Source organism: Urocitellus parryii, chromosome Y (assembly GCF_045843805.1).
Source record: "Urocitellus parryii isolate mUroPar1 chromosome Y, mUroPar1.hap1, whole genome shotgun sequence".
In the NCBI taxonomy this organism is placed as follows: Eukaryota; Metazoa; Chordata; class Mammalia; order Rodentia; family Sciuridae; genus Urocitellus; species Urocitellus parryii.
This window is the reverse complement of record NC_135548.1, coordinates 34713470-34738041: the sequence shown is the minus strand read 5'-3', so window position 1 is coordinate 34738041 and position 24572 is coordinate 34713470. Positions and strand designations below refer to the sequence as shown.

Below are 24572 nucleotides of genomic sequence, written 5' to 3'. Positions count from 1 at the left end.
CAGAACTCCCCCAAAAGAAAGCAAGTACAAAATAGTTAAGCAGAAAATTCATTTGCTTTTTAAAAATGTTTGAGAAGAAAATTTCAGTGAACAATATTTGTTGGAATCACACCTGAAAAATCAAAAGCAATCTGAAAGTAGACGAAAGTGCTCTGATAATAGCTGATATCAATGGAAATTAGTAGCACTTGTGGAGGGAAATGAGATTGGATGGTTCCAGAAAATCTCCTTCTCCCACATGACTCTTTGGTAGTCCCTCCTGCTTTTAAAAGATTAAAGGAAAGTGCGTGGGCACTTTAAGTGAGAAAAGAAACTCATTGATTAGTTTTGTTTTTTTTTTTTCTGTTTATAATTTGTTTACTTTATTTATTATTTATTACACGTTTATAATCATGTGCTTTCTATTAGTAGTTATACGTTTGTTAACTTTTTTTTTTATTTATTTATTTTTTTATTGTTGGTCATTCAAAACATTACATAGTTCTTAATACATCATATTTCACAGTTTGATTCAAGTGGGTTATGAACTCCCAATTTTACCCCGTATACAGATTGCTGTATCACATCAGTTACCCTTCCATTGATTGACATATTGCCTTTCTCTTGTCTGATGTATTCTTCTGTCTGTCCTATTCTCTACTATCCCCCCTCCCCTCCCCTCCCCTCCCCTCCCTTCCCCTTTTCTCTCTCTACCCCTTCTACTGTAAATCATTTCTTCCATTTGTATTATCTTGATTAGTTTTGATTCTTATTTAAGGACAGCAGTTACTCTCTCTTACTAGGTACTTTAAAGTTTTAAATAATTTTTACAAGGAAACCACCCATGTGTAATCAACAAAACTATAATCCTTGGCATAAATATGGAATATTATTAGTTTTAATTCAAGCGTGGCAGATTTGAAAAACAAGAAGAAGTGTAGAATGGAAGGATAAGCCAAGAGAAGATACTTAAAATGGGGAAAAATTTTAATAACTCCACAAAAGTTTATCCAAATGGCCAGTGAAAATATATTCAATCTCATTATTACTACTCAAGGAAATACAAATTAAAACCACAAGATACCATTACATACATATATATGACAGAACTTAATAATTGAAAATATGTATAAAGAGCAACATGATCTTTTATGTATTCTAATAGCAGTAAAATCTGTACTAGTTTGGAAAACTGCTTAGTATTATTTCTTAAACTTGAAGATATACATACTTGATGACAAAACATTTCTATCCCTGAATATGTACTACACAGTAATTAACTGCATAAGTCTACCAAGAGACATGCACAAGAATAAAATTATGTCATTTGCAGGTGTAATGGTGGAACTAGAAAACATCATGCTAAATGATATAAGCCAATTCCAAGAAACCAAAGGCTGAATATATTCTCTGATAAATGGATGCTGATCCACAGTGGGAGTGGGGGTAGGGAAGAATGAAGGACCTTTGGATAGCGCAAAGGAGAGTGAAGGGAGGGGTGAAGCATTGGGGATGGGAAGGACATTACAATTAAACAGACACTATTAGCTTATGTATATATGTATAATTACAGTACTGGTGTGACTCAGCACCATGTACACCCAAAGGAATGAGAATTTATGCTCCATTTGTGTACATTGTGTCAAAATGAATTCTGCTTTACTGTCATGTAAAACTACTTAGGACAAAAAAATCACAGTACCTGGCACATAGTAGATGTTCAATAAATATTGTTAAAGTAATTTACACAAAAGAATGTTCATAATAGCAAGTTTTATCAGTAATAGAAAAACATTGTTGGGCTGGGCTTGTGGCTCACTTGTAGAGTTCTCACCTAGCAAGTGTGAGGCGCTGGGTTTGATCCTCAGCACCACAGAAAAATAAAATATAATAAAAGCATAAAAATTATCAACCATAAAAGAATAAATTACATCTTATGAAGAAAACTGGAAGAAAATTTAGTACAACACCATTATCAGTGATGCTTACATATAAGAGATGACAATATTCTTTTGTATATATGTACCACATTTTGTTTATCTGCTCATCTATTGATGAATTCTTGGGATTCCTTCCACCTTTTGGCTACCATGCACATCTCATTCTGTAAGGATTAGTGGTGTTGAGTACCTTTTTGGCCCTTTTTTTGGAAAAATATCTAGGTAAGTCCTTTGCCCATTCTCTAACCAGAATTTTAAAATAATTTATAAATAGAAATTCTTTATACATTCAGGACATGTATTGGAGACATGATTTTCATGATACTATTTAGTATTTTAGTACTAATTAGTACTCACTCAAAATAAGTTCAATTTCCTGTTACTTTGGAATGAGAATCATAAGAAATAAGGCTGGACTAGTGTGACTTAAGGTTATCACTTTCTTTAGGAATATAAAACACAATATCAGACCATATTTAAGCCACTGTTTTAATTTAAAGTGGCTATCTACTTCAGTGACAAGAAAAATCTATTTGTGAAATTACTATTTAAATAGTTTTTGAATTTTATTTCTCCAAAGCACATACATTATATGGTCAGATGGAAAAACATTTATATAATGAGAAATTGTTAGATATCATACATACACAGTTGCCTAAAATTTATTTTCAAATACATTGTTGAATTGCTGTTACTGATAGCAATATTTTAAAGTTCTTTTTGTAGAAAACACTTTTCTTTTTTGTTCTTTACAAATTGGTCCCCTCCCATGGTTGATTATAAATCTTGTTTTTCATTTTTTTCCTCATATTAATTCATATGAAGCCTCTTTATAAAGATGAATTTTAGTTTTTAAAACATTCTTCAATCATTATTTAATAGGAAGAAGAAAATAATCTCATTTCCCAATTTACAAATTCTTTATGATACAATTTTATATTCACATGAAAATATCAAGTCTGTCCTTCATTGCTAAAGACATATGTACTCTCTGACTTCAGCAAATTTAGAGTAAGCATTGGTTCCTTTTTTAGGAGGTCTGTAGTTTAAAGCTTCAGGGGAAGGTGTATTGTTACACCTCCTAAACCTTTTAGGCACATGACTTCACTTCTCTGTACTTCACTTCCTTTATTTGTGCCATGTTTATGATAAAAAGGCTTATCTTACAGGGATGTAATAAAGATTAATAAGCTAATGCATAAGAGAACATGGACAGAGAAATGCAAAAACAGTCATCTTTCTTTGGTTTAATATCTAATTTTTAAGTGTTTATAAAATAAGTCATTTATTTTAGTAAATTCTGCCAGTTTTGTGGGGGTACTTACCATGTGTAGGAACTCTAGTAAAAACGAATATAAATAAACTGTAAAATATCCACACAGGAATACTATAGAGCAGTTCAAATCAGTGATCAGATCTGATATCAACATGAATATCATTCAAAAATATAATGTTGAATGAAAAAAAGAAAGCTGTAAGCTCAAATATGATATGATGCCATTTACATAAAGTAGGCACATTAACAGGTAACAAAAGCATATAAAAAGGAAAGATATATACCAACATCATAATAGGTGCCTGCTTAGAGGGAAGGAGGAAACTAGAGAATTTACACACAAGAGACTAACAATCCATGATGTTTTCTTTTTTAAAAATGTTTTTAGTTGTAGATGGACACAATACCTTTATGTTATTTATTTGTTTGTTTGCTTTTTAAAATATTTTTTAGTTGTTGATGGACATTTATTTTATTTATTTGTATGTGGTGCTGAGAACTGAACCCAGTGTCTCTTGCATGCTAGGCAAGTGTGCTACCACTGAGTCACAACCCCAGCCCCTATGTTATTTATTTTTATGTGGTGCTAAGGATCAAAACAAATGACTCACACATGATAGGCACACTGAGCTATAGCCCAAGCCCATGATGTTCTTTTATTTAAAGGAAAATCTGAAGCAATTATGACAAACTCTCAACATATTAATTCTGGGAGATGTGTACGCAGGTATTTGCTATTTTATGCATTTTATCTTATAAAAATTGTGGGAAAATGAAAAAAAAGTCAATTTGAAAATAAGAAATGGTGTTGAGCTGGATGGACCTATTTAGGAAGAGTAGTCAGGGAGATCTTCACCAAGAAGGTGAAATAGAAGGGCTGGGACTGTAGCTCATCAGTAGTGCACTTGCTGGCATGTGTAAGGCACTGGGTTCGATCCTCAGCACCACATTAAAGATATTCTGTGTCCATCTCCAACTAAAAAATATATATTAAAAAAAGAAGGTGACATATAAGCTGAAACCTGAGTTGAAAAATGCAAACCCTGCACAAAGTTCGGGGGGGGGAGTTTTCCAGACAAAAGGAACCACATGCATAAGGGCTCTATGGAGGAAAAGAATTAAATATGTGTGCAGAATACAATAAAAATGGTGACCCATGTGGCTGAACTAAAGCAGGGATGTGGGTGAAGGGGTCAGCAGGTAGGTAGCACAAAGGTGAGGTGATACAAATTAACACCTTGGAGTCCAAGGTAAACTGAGATGGGATCCACTGAAGGGCTTGCAGATGCTATTATACTTTTATAACAGAGTTCCATCTGCTATTGGGACTATATTAGAAGGGATAAGAGAAGAAGGGAAACACCAGAGGAAGGCTGCTATGGTGATCCTAGTCACAGAGGATGGTGGCCTGACCTTATCATGGGGGTGGCAGTATCAATGAAGAGAAATGGATAATCAAAATATTTCAAAGATAGGTTGGCAGGACTTAACTGAAAACAGGATATTAGAACTGGGATGAGAAGAAAGTAATGGAAAGAACTTCTTCTTAATATAAAAATATTTGGTGTTTGCCCTTTTGTGCCCACTACTTTCAAGCATTCTATTAGATGTTGCTGAAAGATTAAAAAAAAATTCCCAGCCCCTGAAACTGTTTTAAGAAAATGGAATGAACAAGCATATCAAACTCATGAAAATCTAACCTGTAAGAGTGAATGAATGTAAACGTAACCTGATGTCATTAAACTGGAGAGTGAGGAATATCAGGTTAAATCACTCATGGAAAGTGAGTTGTGAAAAGTGAGTTGTGCACAGAAATTTGCGGTGTGGGTGGACAAAGGCAGAAGAAATGGCAAAGTAAAAACACAAACTTGAAAATAATTTGGTAAACAGCATACAAAAAAGCAGACTATACAGCCCTCGAACAAAAGAAAAACATAATTGGAGGTAAGAGAGGCTCTCAGGCCAGAAATAACAGCAAAATGTGTTTATTTTCTAGATAACATTTACTGAGTACTTTCTATGTATCACACATGCAACAAGGCATTAGCACCCATTATTCATTTAATTTTCTCAACGATCCCATTGGGTAGATACCATTATTAAAAAGAGGGAAGCTAAGGCTCAAGAGAGGTTAAATAGACATGGATTACCACTGGGGAAACAACAGAGGCAGAACAGAGTTATGTTTGCTGCCTCAGTCTACATGCTTAGCTGGTAAGCCAGGAGCCTAGAGGTGGTAGGCAGAACAGTTAGAGCAGGGAGTCTGAGGTTCCTGGGCCACTTAATAAAGTTGTTCTGCAAGTCACCTCCCTGTGCCTCAAATTTCTCATCTATAAACTGTGAATTATATCTTCCCATAACAATTCAACCTTTCCACCATGGTTGCACTCAAATAGCACCAACTGAAGGCATTGATCACTTCCCTGTTGCAAAATTCAGTGCAAAATTTTCAAAACTATCATTATTGTCTCTTCCTGAAAGCTGCCTACTACACCTCCCTGAAACACTCTTTCCTGGCTTCCATGACACCACTTGTTGCTATCTTTTCTACTTTTCTGGCTACTTTTTATAACCTACTTTTTAGGTTCATTCTCCTTCAGCAAGCTGAGGATCCTTACACCCATTCTTTTTCCACTCTCTCCTCTCTCCCAAAAAAATCTCATTCATCTCCATGGCTTAATTTACCACTTATATATCAATGACTCACAAGTTTATATCCTGCCACTTCAAACTTAACATATCCTTAACAGGGTGCTGTTGGATAGGAGAAATAAATTCTAATGTTCTATAACACAGTAGGTTAATAATGAGTGAAAACCTTTAATTGAATATTTCAAAATAGCTAGTGGAGAGGATTTTGAGGAACCCTACCACAAACAAACAAATACTTGCAGGGGTGGATATGCCAATTGCCACAGTCTAAGCATTAAATATTGTATACATGTAATGAAATGTCACATTGTGCCCCATAAATATGTACAATTACTATGCAACAATTAAAAATTTAATAACATTTTTTAAAATTAACACATCCAAGATCAAACTATTCATTATTCCCTCTCCCTGCCCCAAACTTGGTCATATTCCAGTCTTCTCTACCTCAGTAAAAGGCACCTCATCCATCTATCTGCACAAATCAGGCATTCAGGGGCTGACCTTCATACTGTTCACATGCAAAACTCCCCATCAAGTTTATTACCAAGTTTTGATGATATTTCTCTCTTAATCCTACCCCAATTGCTATCATCAGCGAAGCTACCACCATATCTTGCCTGAAATATTCTAATAACAACCTACTAATCAGTTTCCCCTCATCCACTGTGACCCATACAATTCACTCAGAATGATGTTCTCAAAATGTCAGTGTAAGCCAATTGCTCTCATCTCCACATAAAACCCATTAACATTTGCCCCTTACTCAAAAATGGCCTGCAAGGCCTGTATGGCCTGACTGTGGCCACTTCCCAGCCTCGTCTCACATCACTCCCTACTTCTTTAGTACAATCCTGTTAAATCAGCCTTCTCTCTATTCCTTGGCCACATAATGCTTCTACCCACCAAAGGGCCTCTGCACATGCTATCTTTCATCCTGGAATACTTGTCCTACAACACTTTTTCTAATTAACTCCAGCCCATACTCTGCAGACTCAAGGGCTATGGGTTCTGGAATCCTGTTTCATTCTAGGTCAAGGGCCTTCCACTGCTATCAGCACTCAGAAATTTATGTTTCTTTTCTTAGCACTTATTTTCTTCAGAATGGCATAAATATTCACTTGGCCATTTGATTAATTGCTCTCACTTTCCAAAATGAAAACTCCATGAAGACAAAATCCTTGAATACTTACTCTTACCATCAATTCTCCAATACCAGAACCATGCCTGATACCTAGTAGGTGCTCAATACCTTGCACAAACGCTTCCTCTGGGTAGTTCTAAGAAACAATAGTAGAAGGACTACACTATGCTAAGGACTTTGTAACTGAAGCCCACTGTTACCTCTGACACTATCATCTTCTGACAAGGAAGAATGACATGCTCAAAGCAAATGAGTGGGTGAACATGGCACCCTTGGTGTCTATTCTAGGGCCTTCTCCAGTGCAAATGCTGGCATTTCCATGTGGTTTTGTACCTACAGAAGATCCTTTCCCTTGTTTACTAGTAAGTAATCATGAGTTTTGTCTTCCAAGCTCTTGCTCTAGTTTTATTGGAATCATTAGCTAAGGTTTTCATCTCAAGCTGGCAGGTCACTAGCAATGTCATTTGTCTCCATTTCCCTCCATGGTACACACTCAGCAAATATTACTTGAAGAATTTCTGGCTATGAGGCAAGAACCAGTAATTGAATTAAATATTTTCACTGTCTCTAAGTCAGTCTGCTGAAAACAAATTATTTTCTCTGCCCTATCAGGACACAATTAAAGAAGAAATATCCAGATTTTTTCTGTGGTTAAATTATCAGCTGTCCATTGCATCATGCCATGCAGTCCAACGTAAATAGAACACGTACCCTTCCCTGTTGGCCAGTGCTCAGAAATATTACATGTGGTCTCAAGAACAATGTACATTATTAATAGCCTATGAGCTTATGCCTTTCCCCACCCACCCCCAACTGTTCTCTCTACCACCCTCCTACACAGGGCTGAAAATGTTGCCTGCCACTACATCAGCATGGGAAAAAATACTGAAACAAATATAGACAAATGTCTGACAATCCAAATTATGAAAGAAACCTAATAGCTTTTGTTCTACTCCCATCCTTACTCAACTCAGCCTCATCACTAGTTTCAAACCATCAAAGCTTTTGTTAAATGTAAAAAAGCCAATAAAAATAGGTAACAGAAAAATAAGCCCCAATCTGTAAGGAAGAATTAGTAACTAGAAGAATTCCAAAGATTACATATAAACTGTTTCTGGAAATCACTCATGCTTTGCTGTCCTTTTTTAAATGTGATTAGTGATTCACTTTTCATTTACATTCCATTTCAGACTGCTTTTCAAAAGAGAGGGAATTTTCAAAGAAAAAGTTTAGATTTTTGAGACTGACACATTGAAGTTTAATATTGGGATATAAACTAATTCAACCAAAAAAAATAATAATAAAAAGGAAAAAGCTGAAAATCCAACAGTAGCACTCAATTTCAAAGGAGGGACAACATCTCTAAAACAATGACTACAGGGCTCAGGAATCTCTGGATTAAAATCAAACAGCTTCTTCACAAATATATACATATGCAAAAAAACTATTCTCCCCAACTTCCAAAACTCCTACAACTTACCAAACTCAGGTCACTGCAATTTTACACAGTATTTATGATCTGGTGAAATGACACAGGCTTACTCTGCTCACTAACATGATGAAACACAAACAGAAAGAGCTAATTCTATTAGTTTTCCCTCAGTTAATCAGTCCTAAGCCATAAGCCCGGCAAGTTTGTTTTGTTTTTAAATTTGACATGGATATACCTTTAATGTGCCTGACTATACGCTTCGAGCCACCATACAGCACTGACAAAAGTAAATTCTTCCAATTAGCAATAAATATACCCAGCATGGCTAAAGTAGGGAAATAGTGTAGTAAAATGTTATACACTGCAGATGCAAACACTTGGGCATCTGATTAATTTGGGGTTGGGGAGGAGGAAATATGCAAGGTTGTCAAAAGCTGCCATGCCACTCATAAATATATTATCTGAGCAGATGAGAAAGGAGAAAACCTATGGGGGAGAAAAGGTCAGTATTTTAATTTTTAGCAATTCTTTCTCTTCAATCCATTTACTTACAATTTATGAAAAGAGAAAAATGGATACAGGGGGAGAAAAAGTGAAGTTATATGGTATTTTCCTCTTAGAGTAGTTTTATCCTGGAAATAACCTATGCAGTCTGACTGTATAACCAGACAATTAAAGCGTACACCAGTTTCTATGCCATTGGTGAATAGTAATTAATAACTTCACACTTTTTGTCTCTTAACAAGAAGGGAATGGCACTTTCAAAATCATTACTGCTCTGTCATCTTGGTTCATTGCCAAAGCAAGGAGCTTCAGAACACCTGTCAAATAACACGCAGCTTGTGGAAAAGAAACATATACCAAAATAGGATCATATAAAATTTTCACGTATGTAGAGAATGGAATGAATTTGGCTTAACAAAAAGTCACTCATTCTGACAAGCTTTGGGGGAAGAAAGGAAGAGATTTCCAAAGAATGTATATGACTGGAGTTAATATAATGAAAATCTACCTCAGCAGTGATCAGTGGCATCAACACAAAGTCTAATAGTAGTTATATTCTCAGCCTTAGCCACATTTCCAATTGTTTCAGTAATTAAAAGGACAAAATGCCTCTGCCTTCTCAAATAAGAATGCCTAAGTCAAATGTTTAACTATCCTTTTCCTTATTCTGAGTATCCTGTCCATTCTTATAAACTAAAAATAGGTTTCCATACCAAGATTCTGTTAAAAATATTCATCACCTCACATACACCCATCTATAACTGCAAAAACATGTAGGTGAGTATCATCCCAGAGGTAAGGCAAATAAACATCTATTGCATGGTGCACAGGCCAAGATCAAATACAAACATTTAAAGCATGATCCCTGAACCATTAAACAGAAGTGGAGATTAGAAAATATAGAAATAATTTGAAGTATAGGCTTTCCTTTTATTTTTATGTTTGTTAATTTAAAAAAGCAATTTAAGTACTGATACTAATTTTGTGCAGATCCATTTTAAATATAATAATAAAAAATTCAACATATAGGTGAAAAAAGAAGCCAAACTCCATTAGCACATAGTAGGTACTAAGTTTTGTTTGTTTTAGTGAACAGTTGACTATTACATGTTCTCAGTAGACCATATGCTATGTGAGATTGCTTTTGTTGATGGAATTACTAATTATAAACAATATGACTTTGTAATGTCTAGTCGCTGGACAAAACTGGGACTGTCTTCATCTTTGCACTGCCAGCAGCAATTATAGCATGGAGGACATGCTGGAGACTTTCCTTGAAGATTACTGAATCCATGGAAGAATGAAGTTTCTGATAATTAGTGTTTGGCTAAGTTCAATCATTTACTAACCTGAAGGGAAGGAAATCAGGAAAAAGACCCAAAGACAATCACAAAAGTAAGATATTTTACATATAAATGTTTGGTTAAGAACTGTCAAGAAGGTTACTACATTGATGGAGCAGCATACTTCCTAGCACTCAGAAGGTACATAAAGCTGATACATTATGTCCTCCAAAGCAAACCCAGGATAACTGATCACTCTATTTTACAATTCTAAAGAAATTTTATATTTATTATCCAACTGAAATACGTCTTAAAAAAGAGCATAAAAAGTACATTATGCTAATTGGAAAGTGGCATTATGAGAGCAATTGTATGGATCATATGCACACATTATATGCATTGGAATGATTAACTTACATCTGTGTTTTAGGGGTAACAAGCCTCCACAGGGGTGCACTACTACTTAGTTGACTGACTTCAAAAAGCAGACAAACTGAATTATGTACACTCTATAGTTAACGCTTGTCAGTCTTTGAACAGCATCAATGAAAATCAATTTTCCACTTTCCTGCTCCACCAAAAAAATTTCCAACTTCTAAGATTAAAAATTCAGCTTCTAAGATTAATAGCCTGTGATGAAAAAGTACCTGTGTGGTCCAACATGGCATTCAATCCACAAGACGACTGCCAGCTGGCCTGGTTACCTTCACAGCACATGCCAGAAAGCTGGTTGACAATGGATATATTTGATCGGAACAGGGCTTTGGTTGTAAATTTGTGCAGTGCTTACCCTCCACATTATGCCATGCAAATGTGCAAGTAATTGCCCTGGCTCTAAAATTCCATTAAGGCTCAAAAAAGCTCCTTTGGAGGAAAATAAGAATTAAAAATAGTTCAAGGAGGGACAAGAAGACTGAAGAAAGGGAAAGCAAGCCACAAGTACAGACTCTGACATTTACAACTTCACAAAAGCAAGTAAAACATTAAGCAGGGAATTAGATTATGTGTCTTTCTTGAAAGCTTTCCCCAAGTAAACAGACTTTCAGAAAATTGTTGCTACTACAAGGGTCCCCATTAATGAAAACACAGCCTGGGAAATAAACAATCTGTCTCCAACACTTCTGATTGAAATGTTTAAATGAAGAGAACTAAACCCTCTACAGAGTCTGGAACAAAATCCTCAAATTTAAAATTAAATTTTGACATGGGTACTGCTATAGTTTAGATATGAGGTGTCACCCGAAAGTTGCTGTTAATGCAAGGATATTCAGAGCTGAAATGACTGGATTGAGAAAGTTCTAACCTAATCAGTCCATCCTACTTTGAAGGGATTGGCTAGATGCTAATTGCAGGCACATGGGGCATGACTGGAGAAGGTGAGTCACTGAAGATGTTCCACAAGGCTGCATCTTCCCTGTTATCATCCTTCTCTGCTTCCTGATACCACCATAAACTGAGCAGCTTTCCTCTGCTAGGCCCTTCCCTTGCGATGTGCTGCCTCATCTTGGGCCCAGAACAAAGGAGTTGGATATCTGTGGATTGAGACCTCTAAAACCATCAGCACCAAATAAGCTTTTCTTCAGTTACTCTTTTCGGGTATTTTGGTTAAAGTGATTAAAAAAACAAACAAACACTAAAACAGGTGCTCAGACAAAGGGGGTTGGGGGGATTAGAGAGACAGTCTTTTAAACCAAGGATGCTGGAACAATTTGATATCAAGAATGAAATTGGATGTGTACCTCATGCCCTATGTAAGAATTATTCAAAGAGGATCTAAATTTAAGAACTAAAACTAAAGACTTTTATCAGAAAATACAGGAGTAGAAATCAGGGATGTAATTAAAAAAATTAAAAAAAAGAGGTAAATGAGAAAACTGATGCAACATATCAAAACCTCTTGGACAATATAAGGTAGCGCTAGGAGGAAAGTTCAATGCACTGAGCTCATTCATTAAAAGAACAGAAAGTCAACAAATAAATAACCTAATATTATACCTCAAAGCCCTAGAAAAAGAAGAACAAATCAACACCAAAAGCAGGAAAGACAGGAAAATAATTAAAATCAGATCTGAAATCAATGAAACTAAAACAACAACAAAAAATCCAAAAAAATTGACAAAATAGTTGGTTTTTTGAAAAAATAAATTGATAAACCCTTAGCCAAGCTAACAAAGAGAAAGAAAGAAAACTCAAATTACTAAAATTTGTGATGAAAAAGAAAACACAGCAGTACATCTTGACCTTAGATTAAGAAATGGTTCCTTAGATATAATGAAAAGAAAAGGCACCAAAATAAAAATAGATAAACTTAAGTTCATCAAAATAAAAACTTTTGTGCTTCAAAGGACACTATCAAGATAGAGAAAGACAGCTTAAAGAAACAGTGAAAATATTTGCAAATCATATCTGATAAGAGTCTATAATCCAGAATACTTGAATATTGAGAAGTGACATCATAACAACATATATCCATGCGATGGAATGTTATTTGGCCAAAAAAACAGAATGAAATATTGATACATGCTACAATATGAATGAACTCTGAAAACTTGTAAAGTCAAAGAAGCCAGTCACAAAAGATCACACACTCTTATTCAATATAAAAATCCAGAACAACAACAACAACAAAAATCCAGAATAAACATATCTGCAGAGAAAAAAGGTAGTTTGGTCATTATCTAGGATTGGTGAGGCTCAGAGTAAGAAATGGAAAGTGACTGCTATTAATTATAGTGCTTCTTTTGAAAATGTTCTAAAATGGACTTTGGTAAAGATTGTAAAATTAAATATACTCAAAAGTGGTGAATGTCATACTTTATGAGAATTGTATGGCATACTTTATGTGAATCATATCTCAATAAAATTATTATATAATGTTTAAAAATTTTAAAAAAGATTTCACAGAAGTAATCTCAATTCCTTTAACATATAGCACTTCTGCATAGATGAGTAAAATAAAGCCCAGTAAAAGGTCCAGCATTAGCACTTCTTTCAATCATTCACTTGTTCATTTATTCATTCAGTAAATATTTAATAAATATTTCAGTAAACACTTAATCTCAGTAAATATTTAATAAGCACATATTATGATTCAGTTAATATTTAGTATTTATTAAGCCATGTATTACGACCAGGTGTTTTTCTAGGCATTAGAGAGAAAGACAAAAATCCCTGAGCATAGGAAGTATACCTCCAGAGGGAATATGGTGGAGAAAATACGCAATATTAGAAAGAAAAATATAGTGTGATAGAAGAAGATAAGTATTTAAGGAAAATAAGGAGAGTGAGGAAATTAGGAGATGTTAAGAACTTACAATTTTAAGACTAGTGTTCAGGCTAGGCCTCATTTGAAAAGATGACATCTGAATAAAACAAGAAAATAGGTGAGGAAGTGAGGTATGAGATATATGGAAGTGAAAATAAGTAGTGGATATCACAAAGGCCCAGGTGGAAGCATGCCCAGAAAGACCAGAGTGAAGATGGAGAAGACAAGAAAGAGACAAAGTCAGACAAGTAACAGGAAGCCAAATCTTATAAGGTCTTGGTAGTAAAGACATTTTGCAGAAGGAGATAGGACTTTTCATTTTAATGAGATCACTCTAAACAGCGAATTGAGAGTAGACTGAAGGGAAAAGAGCAAAAACAAAGGTCACTAAGGATTTTACTGACATAATTGAGGCAAGAGTTGATGGTACCTTGAACTAGAGAGACAGTAGTAAAGCTGTCCAGGTGAAGTTAGATTCTGATATACAGACACATTCATCTAGAGAGGCAGATGGCTATGAATTTGAGACAAATAGAAAAGTCAAAGAAAAATGGTAAGGTTTCTGAACTGAGCAACTTATAAGATGACTTTACACATTAAGTACTAAACACGTATAAAGCACCCAATTATGCCAAATCTACTTTACTGTGTCCTGTAATACTAGAAAATCAGTGATATATCTGTTCAAGATGTAGGTCAGCATGTAATTTACTACAGTTTTAACTATGAGCTTCTATGTAGAATTTTTTTGGGGGGGAGGTCATTTTAGTCCAATACTTAATAAATACAAAAGACTGAGGCACATCTGTAATTACATAAAATACTAATATGGTACATTTCACTAGGGTCCTCTGGACAAAGAGATGCAGCAATATTAAGCAGAACGTCTGAAGCAGACAGGCACTCACTCTCTCCCTTGTTCAACCTAAAGGAAAATTAGCATCTGTAGAGTCCATTCCAGTCTTGACTGTAATCTAACCCAAAGGGAGAGTAGCCTATAAAAAGAACTTCTGACCTTCTCCTTCATCTGCTTTCCTTAACCATGCAAGAGGAAGCAAGTCTCAGATGTGACTGTGAAGGGAGGGTGGTGTGACTATGAGGAAGAGCACGAGAGAATTTAGATTGAGAGTGAGGAAATCCCATCTTCCTTAATGAAAGGAGGCCCTAGAACTTTGAAGGTTAGTACTGACAAAAGATTCTGAAAGATTGGAGAAGACAACCCATAACCCCAGGACCATCTCCTACTACCTCTGACATCTAGTGGTATAATGTGGGAGGGAGGGTTGCTCCTTTTCTGACAGAGACATGTATCACCATTGCAAATGGGCCCATGCCTGAATTTCCCCAAGCTCAGATGAGATAAATATATTCAAAAACTTCAGTAAATACAAGGGAAATAAGTCTAAATGGTCTTTGATGAAGCTTTCTTCTCTTATGCACACAGATCCCAGCCCATTTCACAGAGATCTAAGATAAGAATTGAGCCTATCTTTCTCTTCCCAGCTGTCTCTAACATCAACTGTTTTATGTCCACCTAAACTTAGACCTTTCAAAGTCCAAAACCCTAAAGGACACACAGAGGTCAATGTTACAGATATCTTGGAGGTGCTAGTTTCCAACTATTAAGACACGAGGATAAGGTCATGCTAAATTTGTCTCAAGTCTAAAGTTTTGGCTATTTTGAAAGAAATAGTTTCAAGTATAAAGAGTACTTCAAATCAGGTCTAAGTGTAATTCATTTACTTCTATAAATGTAATACAGTGTTATAATAAAAGACTATATGTTTATATAATAGACTATTATATATATATATATATATATTATATGATTATGCATTATGACAATAAGTATATATAAAAATAAATATGTATGCATCATTATTTAATTTTTGGTCACTGCATTTCTCTCAAATTATTTAAAGTCTAAGTTATCATAACCTGGACTGGACTTCCATGGGGTGTTTCCCAAGTGGAGCTTCTTCTTCTCATCTTGATATTTAGCAACATCACTCTCATCAATTTTTAGAGAGGATAGAGACAAATGGACAAGAAAATGGAGATGTTCCTTAGTACAAGTTCATCAATATAAATGATCTGCAGTTAAAATGCCACTTACTTGACTGCAGAAGTTGTTTCTATAGAATTTAATGACATATGACAAGAACCAAGCCTCTAAAATAACTATTAATTTGTACTAAGTACTTCAACTTATTCCATCTGAATCACCACAAATTCTGAGCTATTAGAATACAAATTAATAAAACTGAATACTACTGCATTATCAGATCTGAAGAAATGCAAAGAATTGAGAATCTAAATGTTCCTGAAATATGACAATAAAAAGGGAATAGAGCTGGGGTTGTAGCTTAGTGGTAGAGCATTTGCCTAGCATGTGTGGGGCACTAGGTTCAGTTCTCAGCACCGCATATAAATAAATAAAGGTCCATTGACAAGTAAAAAAAAAAAAATTAAAGGGAATAGAAGTTTCCTTGGTCTTGAATTTTATACTATAAACAACTTCAAAAGTGGTAAATTAAAAAAAAATGATAAGTAATCTATGACCACTGAAAAAGGATATTACTTTTTCTTTTATAAAATATGTCTGCTAAAATATATTAAGCCCTCATTTTATTCTTTAAAAAAAATCTCACATTAATCTTGTATTTAAAAAATCAAAATGTTAATAGGCCAGTTGAAATAAAAAATGGTCTTAATGGTGACTATTACAATTCTAGAAACAGAATGAGAACTTGCTTTCCTACCACTCATGTGGTTTCCATGGGTCTGGTCTGTGAATTCTTTATTTTAGGTGACAAAAGCATACATTTTTAAGGCTTATATATATATAAAGCAACAGTTCTTTACCAGTTTCACATCAAGTATGTGAGAATCTCTTAAATGCTTTGCACTTTCTTCCCCAAAAATGCACACATAGGCACGACATACAAAATGTTACATAAAATTTTCAGTATTCACAGATCTCCCCTTAGTGCTGTACTTGATTGATAAGATGTTCACATACAACAATCAAAGAATGAGTAAATTTCAAAATTTGTATTTTTTATGTCCAAAAGATGTTTTCATTCCTTCTTCCTACCTTTAATTTCCTCAATTTCACCAACTATGCCTGGCAATATTCAAAACCAGAGTTATTCTTCTGTTACACATGATTATCTTTTAGACCAGGACCAGCAAACTTTTTCTGAAAGGGTAGACAATATGTGTTTCAGGCCTTTCAGGTCACTCAATCTCTGTGGCAACTAAACTGCACACATACTCCTACCTTACAAAAAGGAAAAAAATAAGAAAAGAAAAACATAGGGAAGAACAACAAAATCAACCCTGAGAATTTGTTCCTTAGAGGAAGACAAAAAATAAATGATAGAAGGTACGGAGAAAATGGTCTTTAGTTGTCTCTATAATATTTTACTACTTTTAATTTTAAAGGAAAAAGGTTAATTTTAAGAAAAAAAGATTGGAAAAGTAAAATCTCCACCTACATTCTAGGTTAAAATGGAGGACTCCCTTAACAATTATAAGATTCTATTTTACCACTGACATCAACAAAGGCTAGAGCCTTCTGTCCCAGTTCCATTCCCAAGGCTCCTGATAAGTGCTCCCATATCACCAAGAGGATCCCAGAAAGCCTTAGTCAAGATTGTAATGTTTGCATGTAAGGATTTGGACACATTTTCTAGATGAACAAATTTCATTTCTGAGCACAACTGTAAGCTATAGTCAGTTGGCAAACAGGCTGGCAAGGACTCATTTCAGCCTACTGGGTGGGAAAATGAAAATGCATGGACTCTACGCCCAAATATTAGAGCACACACTCACTTGAAAATGCAATGAGAAATCCAAATCAAAAATAATTTTCTCAAGAGTGCAGAAATAACAGAATGCAGAAATAAAACAATACCAATGTCAGTAAGTACTAATTATTCCATAAAGACAAATACAACCATTATGCTAAGGATTATGCAATGAGTATGCTTATAAATATATAGTAAGTTTTAAATCCCTTAATAAAAAAAAAACAAATTCAAAGAAGCAAAATTATATATCAAAATCATTTCTTATTTTCTCTAGATCAGCTTCTAGTACTGTGACTGAGGGAATAGTATATTGTGCCTCCATGGTCAGAGACATATTAGTTACTTGGTAGAAGCATTAGCTTACTATAATAAGTTAAATAATTAGTCTCATGAATAAAACTTGCAATTCAAATATCATCATTATTTTAAACACTAAATAGACTAGACGATTATAATCTTTTGGACAATTTTAACCTTTTATTAATAGTTTCATGAATAATAAAAGTCTAAAATGTGGACAGATTTAAGTCACTAAATGGCCTTCGCTATTGTTCACAGAATAAAATACTTAATTGATTAATGATCTTAGGGTGTCTATAGCCATCTAGTGAACAATCACTTCAATTACCACACCAGACACTTGACAACTGATAAGTTTTCATTATAGTTTAAATATACATGCCCACTTAGTGCTGTAGGCTGAGCCAATTTCTTTTTTATGTTCTACTCAATACACTGAGAACAAATACAGATACAGATGGTATTTATAGTGATTCACTTTTGAGTGTCTATAAACAATGTTTCCATATTCTCTGGAAACACTAACTTCCGTTATTCTTAAATAACTTTTCACACTGTAAGGTCTCCCATACAATTTCTTAATCATTAATCCTCTACCGCTGAGCAATTAAAAATCATGGGAGAGTTTCAGGATGAAAGATCACACCTGTGAAAAGACAATATTGATGCCCATTTGACACAACTATTAGCACTTTTATTATAAACCTATTTTTAAAGTACAATTTGCAATTACTGAGTACTCAAGTAGCCATAATATATTTGATTACAGAAATTATTAGTTCACCAGAGCCAAACATGCATGATTCCAACAAAACTGAACACACAAAAAATAGGCTTAAAAAATTAAAGGAAGGGGGAACTTCAAGGACTCCCAGACTATGCATTAATCCATCTCCAAATGCAAATTTTTATTTTTGCAAAGGTATGCCATCAGGTTTCCTTCTAATTAATTTCTGCTCTAACCTTAATATAAGGAATTTAAAAGCAAACTACTAATAAGTTCTTCAAGTTATTATTTTTTGTCCATTTCATCTTATCACAAAAAAGACATTTAATAAGTTATGAAAGTATTCCAAAATCTCCTTAAAAGGACTCTCATTTTACACTATATCCTACCTATTGTTATCCCTTTAATAACTAAGAGATTCTTGAAAATCACAGCCTTAACAGTACATATGAAAAATTCTAGCAAACACAAAGAGAGATTATCACATAGACTATTTCCATCTGCTATTGCTAATAATTACCACCAATACTTTAACAATCATTTTTATCTTAGCAAATAATTTGTGTAGAGGACTTTGAATCTTCTAGAATAGTTCCAGGGAGGAGTTGTATAATTATTATTTCTCATTAACCTCATATTAAAGACCTACTTCCCATAGGTGCAATATTCATCATGATTTACTGAAAGGAATAAGGGGGGAAGGGACAGAAACAAAGAATTCAAATCACATGATTATTTATACATTTGTCTGAAATTCTTTGTTTTTTAGTGAGTCGAGTAGGGGTTTTTAAATGATTTATTTAGTAAAAATTTGTTGTTGGGGCTGGAGATATGGCTCAAGCGGTAGCGCGCTCGCCTGGCATGCGTGCGGCCCGGGTTCGATCCTCAGCACCACATACAAACAAAGATGTTGTGTCCGCCGAAAAAAACTAAAAAATAAATAAAATTTAAAACAAAATTTGTTGTTATATTTTTGTATAACAGAAAAACAAAAATTGAGCTTAAGCTCCCTATTAAAAATCTAGCTAAACCAAAATATTGCCCTTAAAATACAATGGATTAGGGGAGTGGGGGAGATTATTGGACAAATTTGGGGCTTATCATTATCAACAGTGCCCTTTTAAGCTTGTGGATTTCTGAGCCAATGCAGAAAATGTAACAACAGGGATTTCCCAACAGCAAGAGGCACTCTCCAAGGGAGTAAATTTTCAACTATTGCCTCTCATGAGAAACTTAAGAGTAACCTTGATCCAATCTCAATAGTCAACCCATGTATTATCACCCAGTTGGGGCATAGTAAGTGCATTTCCAAATACAAAAATAAGATGGTATTCTATCAGAAGCCACTGGATACATATACAGAAATAAAATTTAAATAATTTTGAAGTAAACTTAGCCTAAGAAACTGAAAACATCCTTCTCTCACTTCAACTAGTCCCTAAAACATCTATATCTTTCTAATGTAAAAAAAGGTCTATGTCTTATGATGAATATCAAAAACGATGACCTTCTAGAACTAAGAGGCAGAATATAAAGCAGAACCACAGTCATGAAAGATGTTCTGATATGGAGGAGATAGACCTAATTCCATAAAAGATAATCAGAAAGACATGATTCAAATTCAAAATAGCTACTTGTTATCCTTTACCTCTTTGGGGTTTTAGCTTCCTCTGCAAAAGGGGACATTAATACCCATGTCAAAAGACTCTTAGTGGTTTTTATAAAACAATGCAAATAGGTTCTAACATATCACTGGCATTCAATAAAAGCTTTGCCCTTCCTTGCTGTGCCCTAAGCCAAGACAGTGCTGCCAACAAAAGAGTGACTCTAAACATCCTGATGTTTGTTTCATAATAATTAGATATGCACTATCCAATAAAGTAGCACTAGTCACATGCAGCTATTTAAGTTCATTTTAATTATAATTAAATAAATCTAAAAATTCCAGTTCTTCAGTCAGTTAGTGCTACAGGTTTCATGGCTAGAGACAATTGTATTGGATAGTACAGATAGACAACATTTCATTACCTTCAAATCCTACTGGATAGAGCTGATATAGACTCTAAAGCAGGGGTCAGAAAACTTTTTTTTTTTCTGAAAGTGCCAAACAGCAAATTATTTAGGCTTTGCTGACCATGCAAGATTCTATCTTTTTTTTTATTGGTTGTTCAAAACATTACAAAGCTCTTGATGTATCATATTTCATACATTAGATTCAAGTGGGTTATGAACTCCCATTTTTACCCCAAATACAGATTGCAGAATCACATCGGTTACACATCCACATTTTTACATAATGCCATATTAGTGACTGTTGTATTCTGCTACCTTTCCTATCCTCAACTACCCCCCCTCCCCTCCCCTCCCATCTTCTCTGTCTACGCCATCTACTGTAATTCATTTCTCTCCTTGTTTATTTTTCCATTCCCCTCACAACCTCTTATATGTAATTTTGTATAACAATGAGGGTCTCCTTCCATTTCCATGCAATATCCCTTTTCTCTCTCTTTCCCTCCCACCTCATGTCTCTGTTTAATGTTAATCTTTTCCTCCTGCTCTTCCTCCCTACTCTGTTCTTAGTTGCTCTCATTATATCAAAGAAGACATTTGGCATTTGTTTTTTAGGGATTGGCTAGCTTCACTTAGCATAATCTGCTCTAGTGCCATCCATTTCCCTGCAAATTCCATGATTTTGTCATTTTTTAGTGCTGCGTAATACTCCATGGTGTATGCAGAAAAAGCATTTGACAAAGTACAGCATCTCTTTATGTTCAAAACATTAGAAAAACTAGGGATAACAGGAACTTACCTCAACATTGTAAAAGCTGTCTATGCTAAGCCTCAAGATTCTATCTTAACTACTCAACTCTGCTATTACCACATAAAAGCAGTCACAGATGATACATAAATGAATGATCTTGGCTCTGTTTCAATAAAATCTCATTTACAAAAATAGACGGCAGGCTAGATTTGGCCCAGCAGGGCATAGTTTGCCAAACCCTGCTCTAGAGTATTCCATGCCCAGACCCCAATACAAGCATTCTACCCAGAACCACTATCTACCACCTTTAAGAATGAGTGGTCTTGGCTGGGGACGTGGCTCAAGCGGTAGCGCGCTCGTCTGGCATGCGTGCGGCCTGGGTTCGATCCTCAGCACCACATACCAACAAAGATGTTGTGTCTGCCGAGAACTAAAAAAATAAAAAAATAAATATTAAAAATTCTCTCTCTCTCTCTCTCTCTCTCTCTCTCTCTCTCTCTCTCTCTCTCCTCTCTCACTCTCTCTTTAAAAAAAAAAAAGAATGAGTAGTCTTACATTCACTGACAGGAAATAGCAGTTTAATGGAGTCAAATGAATTTAATATTTACCATAACTATTCTTTTACAAATCAAAAATAATCATGTACATAGTACTAAACAGATGAAGTTTATAGTGTTCATAAAGTCATAGTACCTAAAATGTGTTTGGTATCTGGTCTATCATTGTAAAGCAGATACTCTCCATCCACATAAAGCCAGCCTGACATACTCCTGGAATTCTGAATTTACACACCCAATGAACTGCCTACTTAATATGCCTGGAGATCTATTACTCATCTCAAAGGCAACACATACAAGATGGAACTCTTAATCCTTTAGTAAAAGGCTACATTGGCTTTCCTCCTGACTCCCACCTTTCCCTCACAAATACCGATAGTTAAACTCGGTACCAAAAACTAGCTCCCTTATGTTTCCTCTTCTAAAAAGGCCTAACCTGACCAATCTAAACTAGTCATATAAACATTCTCTAGGCCACTGCCCTGTTTTAGTTATCTGCAGAGCATTTGCTTCTGTCCTAATATCTTAGTTTTTTTAATTTTTGTGTATTCATTTAATTACTGTTTGTTTAACCAAAGTATCTTCTTCATAATAGCCCAGGCCTCAAAAACATGTCTCCCTGCCCCCATCATCCTAGGAAGAATACAAGCTTTGCAATAACAGAGACCTATATTCTTGCTTAATTCTCTATCCCCAGTGACTAGAACAAAGTTTGGCACATAGATGTTCAATAATTACCCCCCACCCATGAATGAATAAATTTTTATTTAAATGCCTATGTCTTAAACTTTTTCTAAAAAGTGGGTATTTAAATCTAGATAACTAGGGAGCAAACTTGTCTCTCCCACACTACAAAATATAAAGTTAAAAATACTCTAATATTTAGAGATGTGAATATGATTACATGATTTACCTCTCTTCCTTTGTATGTCACCAAGGCAGCCAGTGGTTTGGCGTAAAATCTGCTGTAGGAAAATGCCAGGCAACCGTACATACTGTTCGCTGTGAGCTTCAAAGCCTTTTGTTGAATGTCATACTGCAGGCCACACAAGGACGAAAGACAAACAACAATATTTGCAGATGCTTAAGAATTACATTAGGTATCTTTCTAGATCACCAATGAGAAAAAGAACCCCTCAATATCCCTGAAATAAAAAGAGCCCTTAAAATACTCTGTCTTCCAAGGTCTATGATGCCCTAACCTCCTGGAAGCAAGCATATATAGACTCCAAAGTTTCCAGAATTCAGAAAGATCTTGCACAGATACATCCATTGCAGATAGAAGAACCTCCTATTCTGAGGCAGTCTAGTGTTTTTGAATGGCAACTTACCCACAAATAAAATAAGCACATGTGCTTGCCCATAGCATCTTGAGTGTGTGTACTATTATATACTATTCCTAAATAATCAAATTGTAAAAGCTGAAATTTTCATTCAGACGTCTCTTAGTGAAAAAATATACCTGAAGAACAAGATCTGGGTTTAAATCTTGCTGTTTCATTAGCTGTTTGACTTGTTTTCTCCGTTCTACCAGTTTCCGGATTTCTCTGGGCAAAATGCCCATTTCTAAGCTTGGATCTGGCAACTCAGGGATCTGTTCTTGTTCTCCATCCTGATAAACACACAACAGAAATTTTCAGAGAGTAAAACTTCAGTAAAATAAAATTCCAAAATAATATTTGGTAGGCACTTTACCCCATGATCACATCTTTAAAAGCTTCTTTCTTATATGAGTAAAGATTAACGTTCCCTAAGAAAGAGTTGAACAGATTGCAGACCATGGCCCTTCCCACTACCACCTTCCTCCCACCTGTGTTCTATCAGCCTGTCATTCCCAACATCTCCCACCCCTGTAGTTACTCACAAATTTTGATTTCATTTAAAGGGATGGGTTTTTACACATGCTACCATCCTCTTCAACAAGATTGAGGAGCAACATGTTTGGGGAAATTGCTTTTAAAATACAAACGCTCAGACAGACTTCTAGGATTTAAAAAAAATAACCAGCAGCTAAACTACCATTTTAAAGCATTTGTACGAACAAACAAAATGCTATAGAAATTTAAAACTATGGAGAATCATAGCAATTATTGTAAATGTTTTAGACTAAAAATAAAAAGCTAAATACTAAACTAGCAAATTTCTTTTAAGAATTTGAAGCACATTTAAATAGGCCATGACATTTCTAAAAATTAATACAATTAATAGCACTGATGTTATACTTTTTACCTATAAATTGCTTTACAATTGGCAGAAGAATAGCAACATTTTCAAAAAGCAACCAGCAGTCTTCTTATATTAAAATTTACAGCAGGAAAAAGCAGGGAAAGAATTAGACCATTTTTCTCAAGTCTCCATTAATTCTATTAACAGGCTACAAAGAAAAGCCAGATGCATTTGCCCTTTCAAAGGTACAAAATTTAAAATAAACCTCTTAGCTTAAAGTATGTCAAGTCAATGCCATTTGATAATCCAGCCATTACAAAGTATCTAATTTTATAAAGATCAATATCTGTAAATGAACACTCTTAGAAAAGTAACAGGGACCTATTGTTTTCCAATATAGCACATGATGATAGCAGACCTATTAAAAAGATCTTGCTACACATTCCAATTTATTTACAGCAACTATGAAAGTCAAATGAAAAGTAAACTTGAAACAATCTGGAGTCAAAAAATTTGCAATCCACTCCCAGCTTCACCATCACTACCTATGTGACACTAACTGATCTGAAGATAAAATATAGTACATGAAAATGATACAGAATCCATTAATAGCTACATGTATACTTCTTAGGTGACTTCTAAAGTCCTTCTACTCTGAAAGGATTCTGTTATATATCCAAAATCCAAATTGAAAAGCTCAAATAAACAAAACACTGCTGGTCAGCAGTTGGGGAAAAGGGCTGGATAATGATAATTACCACGTGCTGGTAC

At 34.8% G+C, this 24572-nt stretch overlaps 2 protein-coding genes across 2 annotated transcripts in view; both read right to left on the bottom strand.

Moving 5' to 3' along the window:
* The window catches only part of LOC144251045 (profilin-1-like), a 44391-nt gene extending 22981 nt beyond the window's left edge, over positions 1-21410 (bottom strand). Inside the window, exon 1 of the mRNA XM_077794172.1 lies at positions 21384-21410. The gene's annotated coding sequence lies outside the window, so the exon portion shown is untranslated. The remainder of the gene's footprint in view (positions 1-21383) is intronic.
* An 8-nt stretch (positions 21411-21418) lies between these two features.
* The window catches only part of LOC144251023 (DNA polymerase alpha catalytic subunit-like), a 67375-nt gene continuing 64221 nt past the window's right edge, over positions 21419-24572 (bottom strand). The window contains 3 exon segments of the mRNA XM_077794152.1: positions 21419-21508; positions 22549-22671; positions 23098-23247. Of these exon segments, the coding sequence (XP_077650278.1) occupies positions 21419-21508; positions 22549-22671; positions 23098-23247 (363 nt within the window).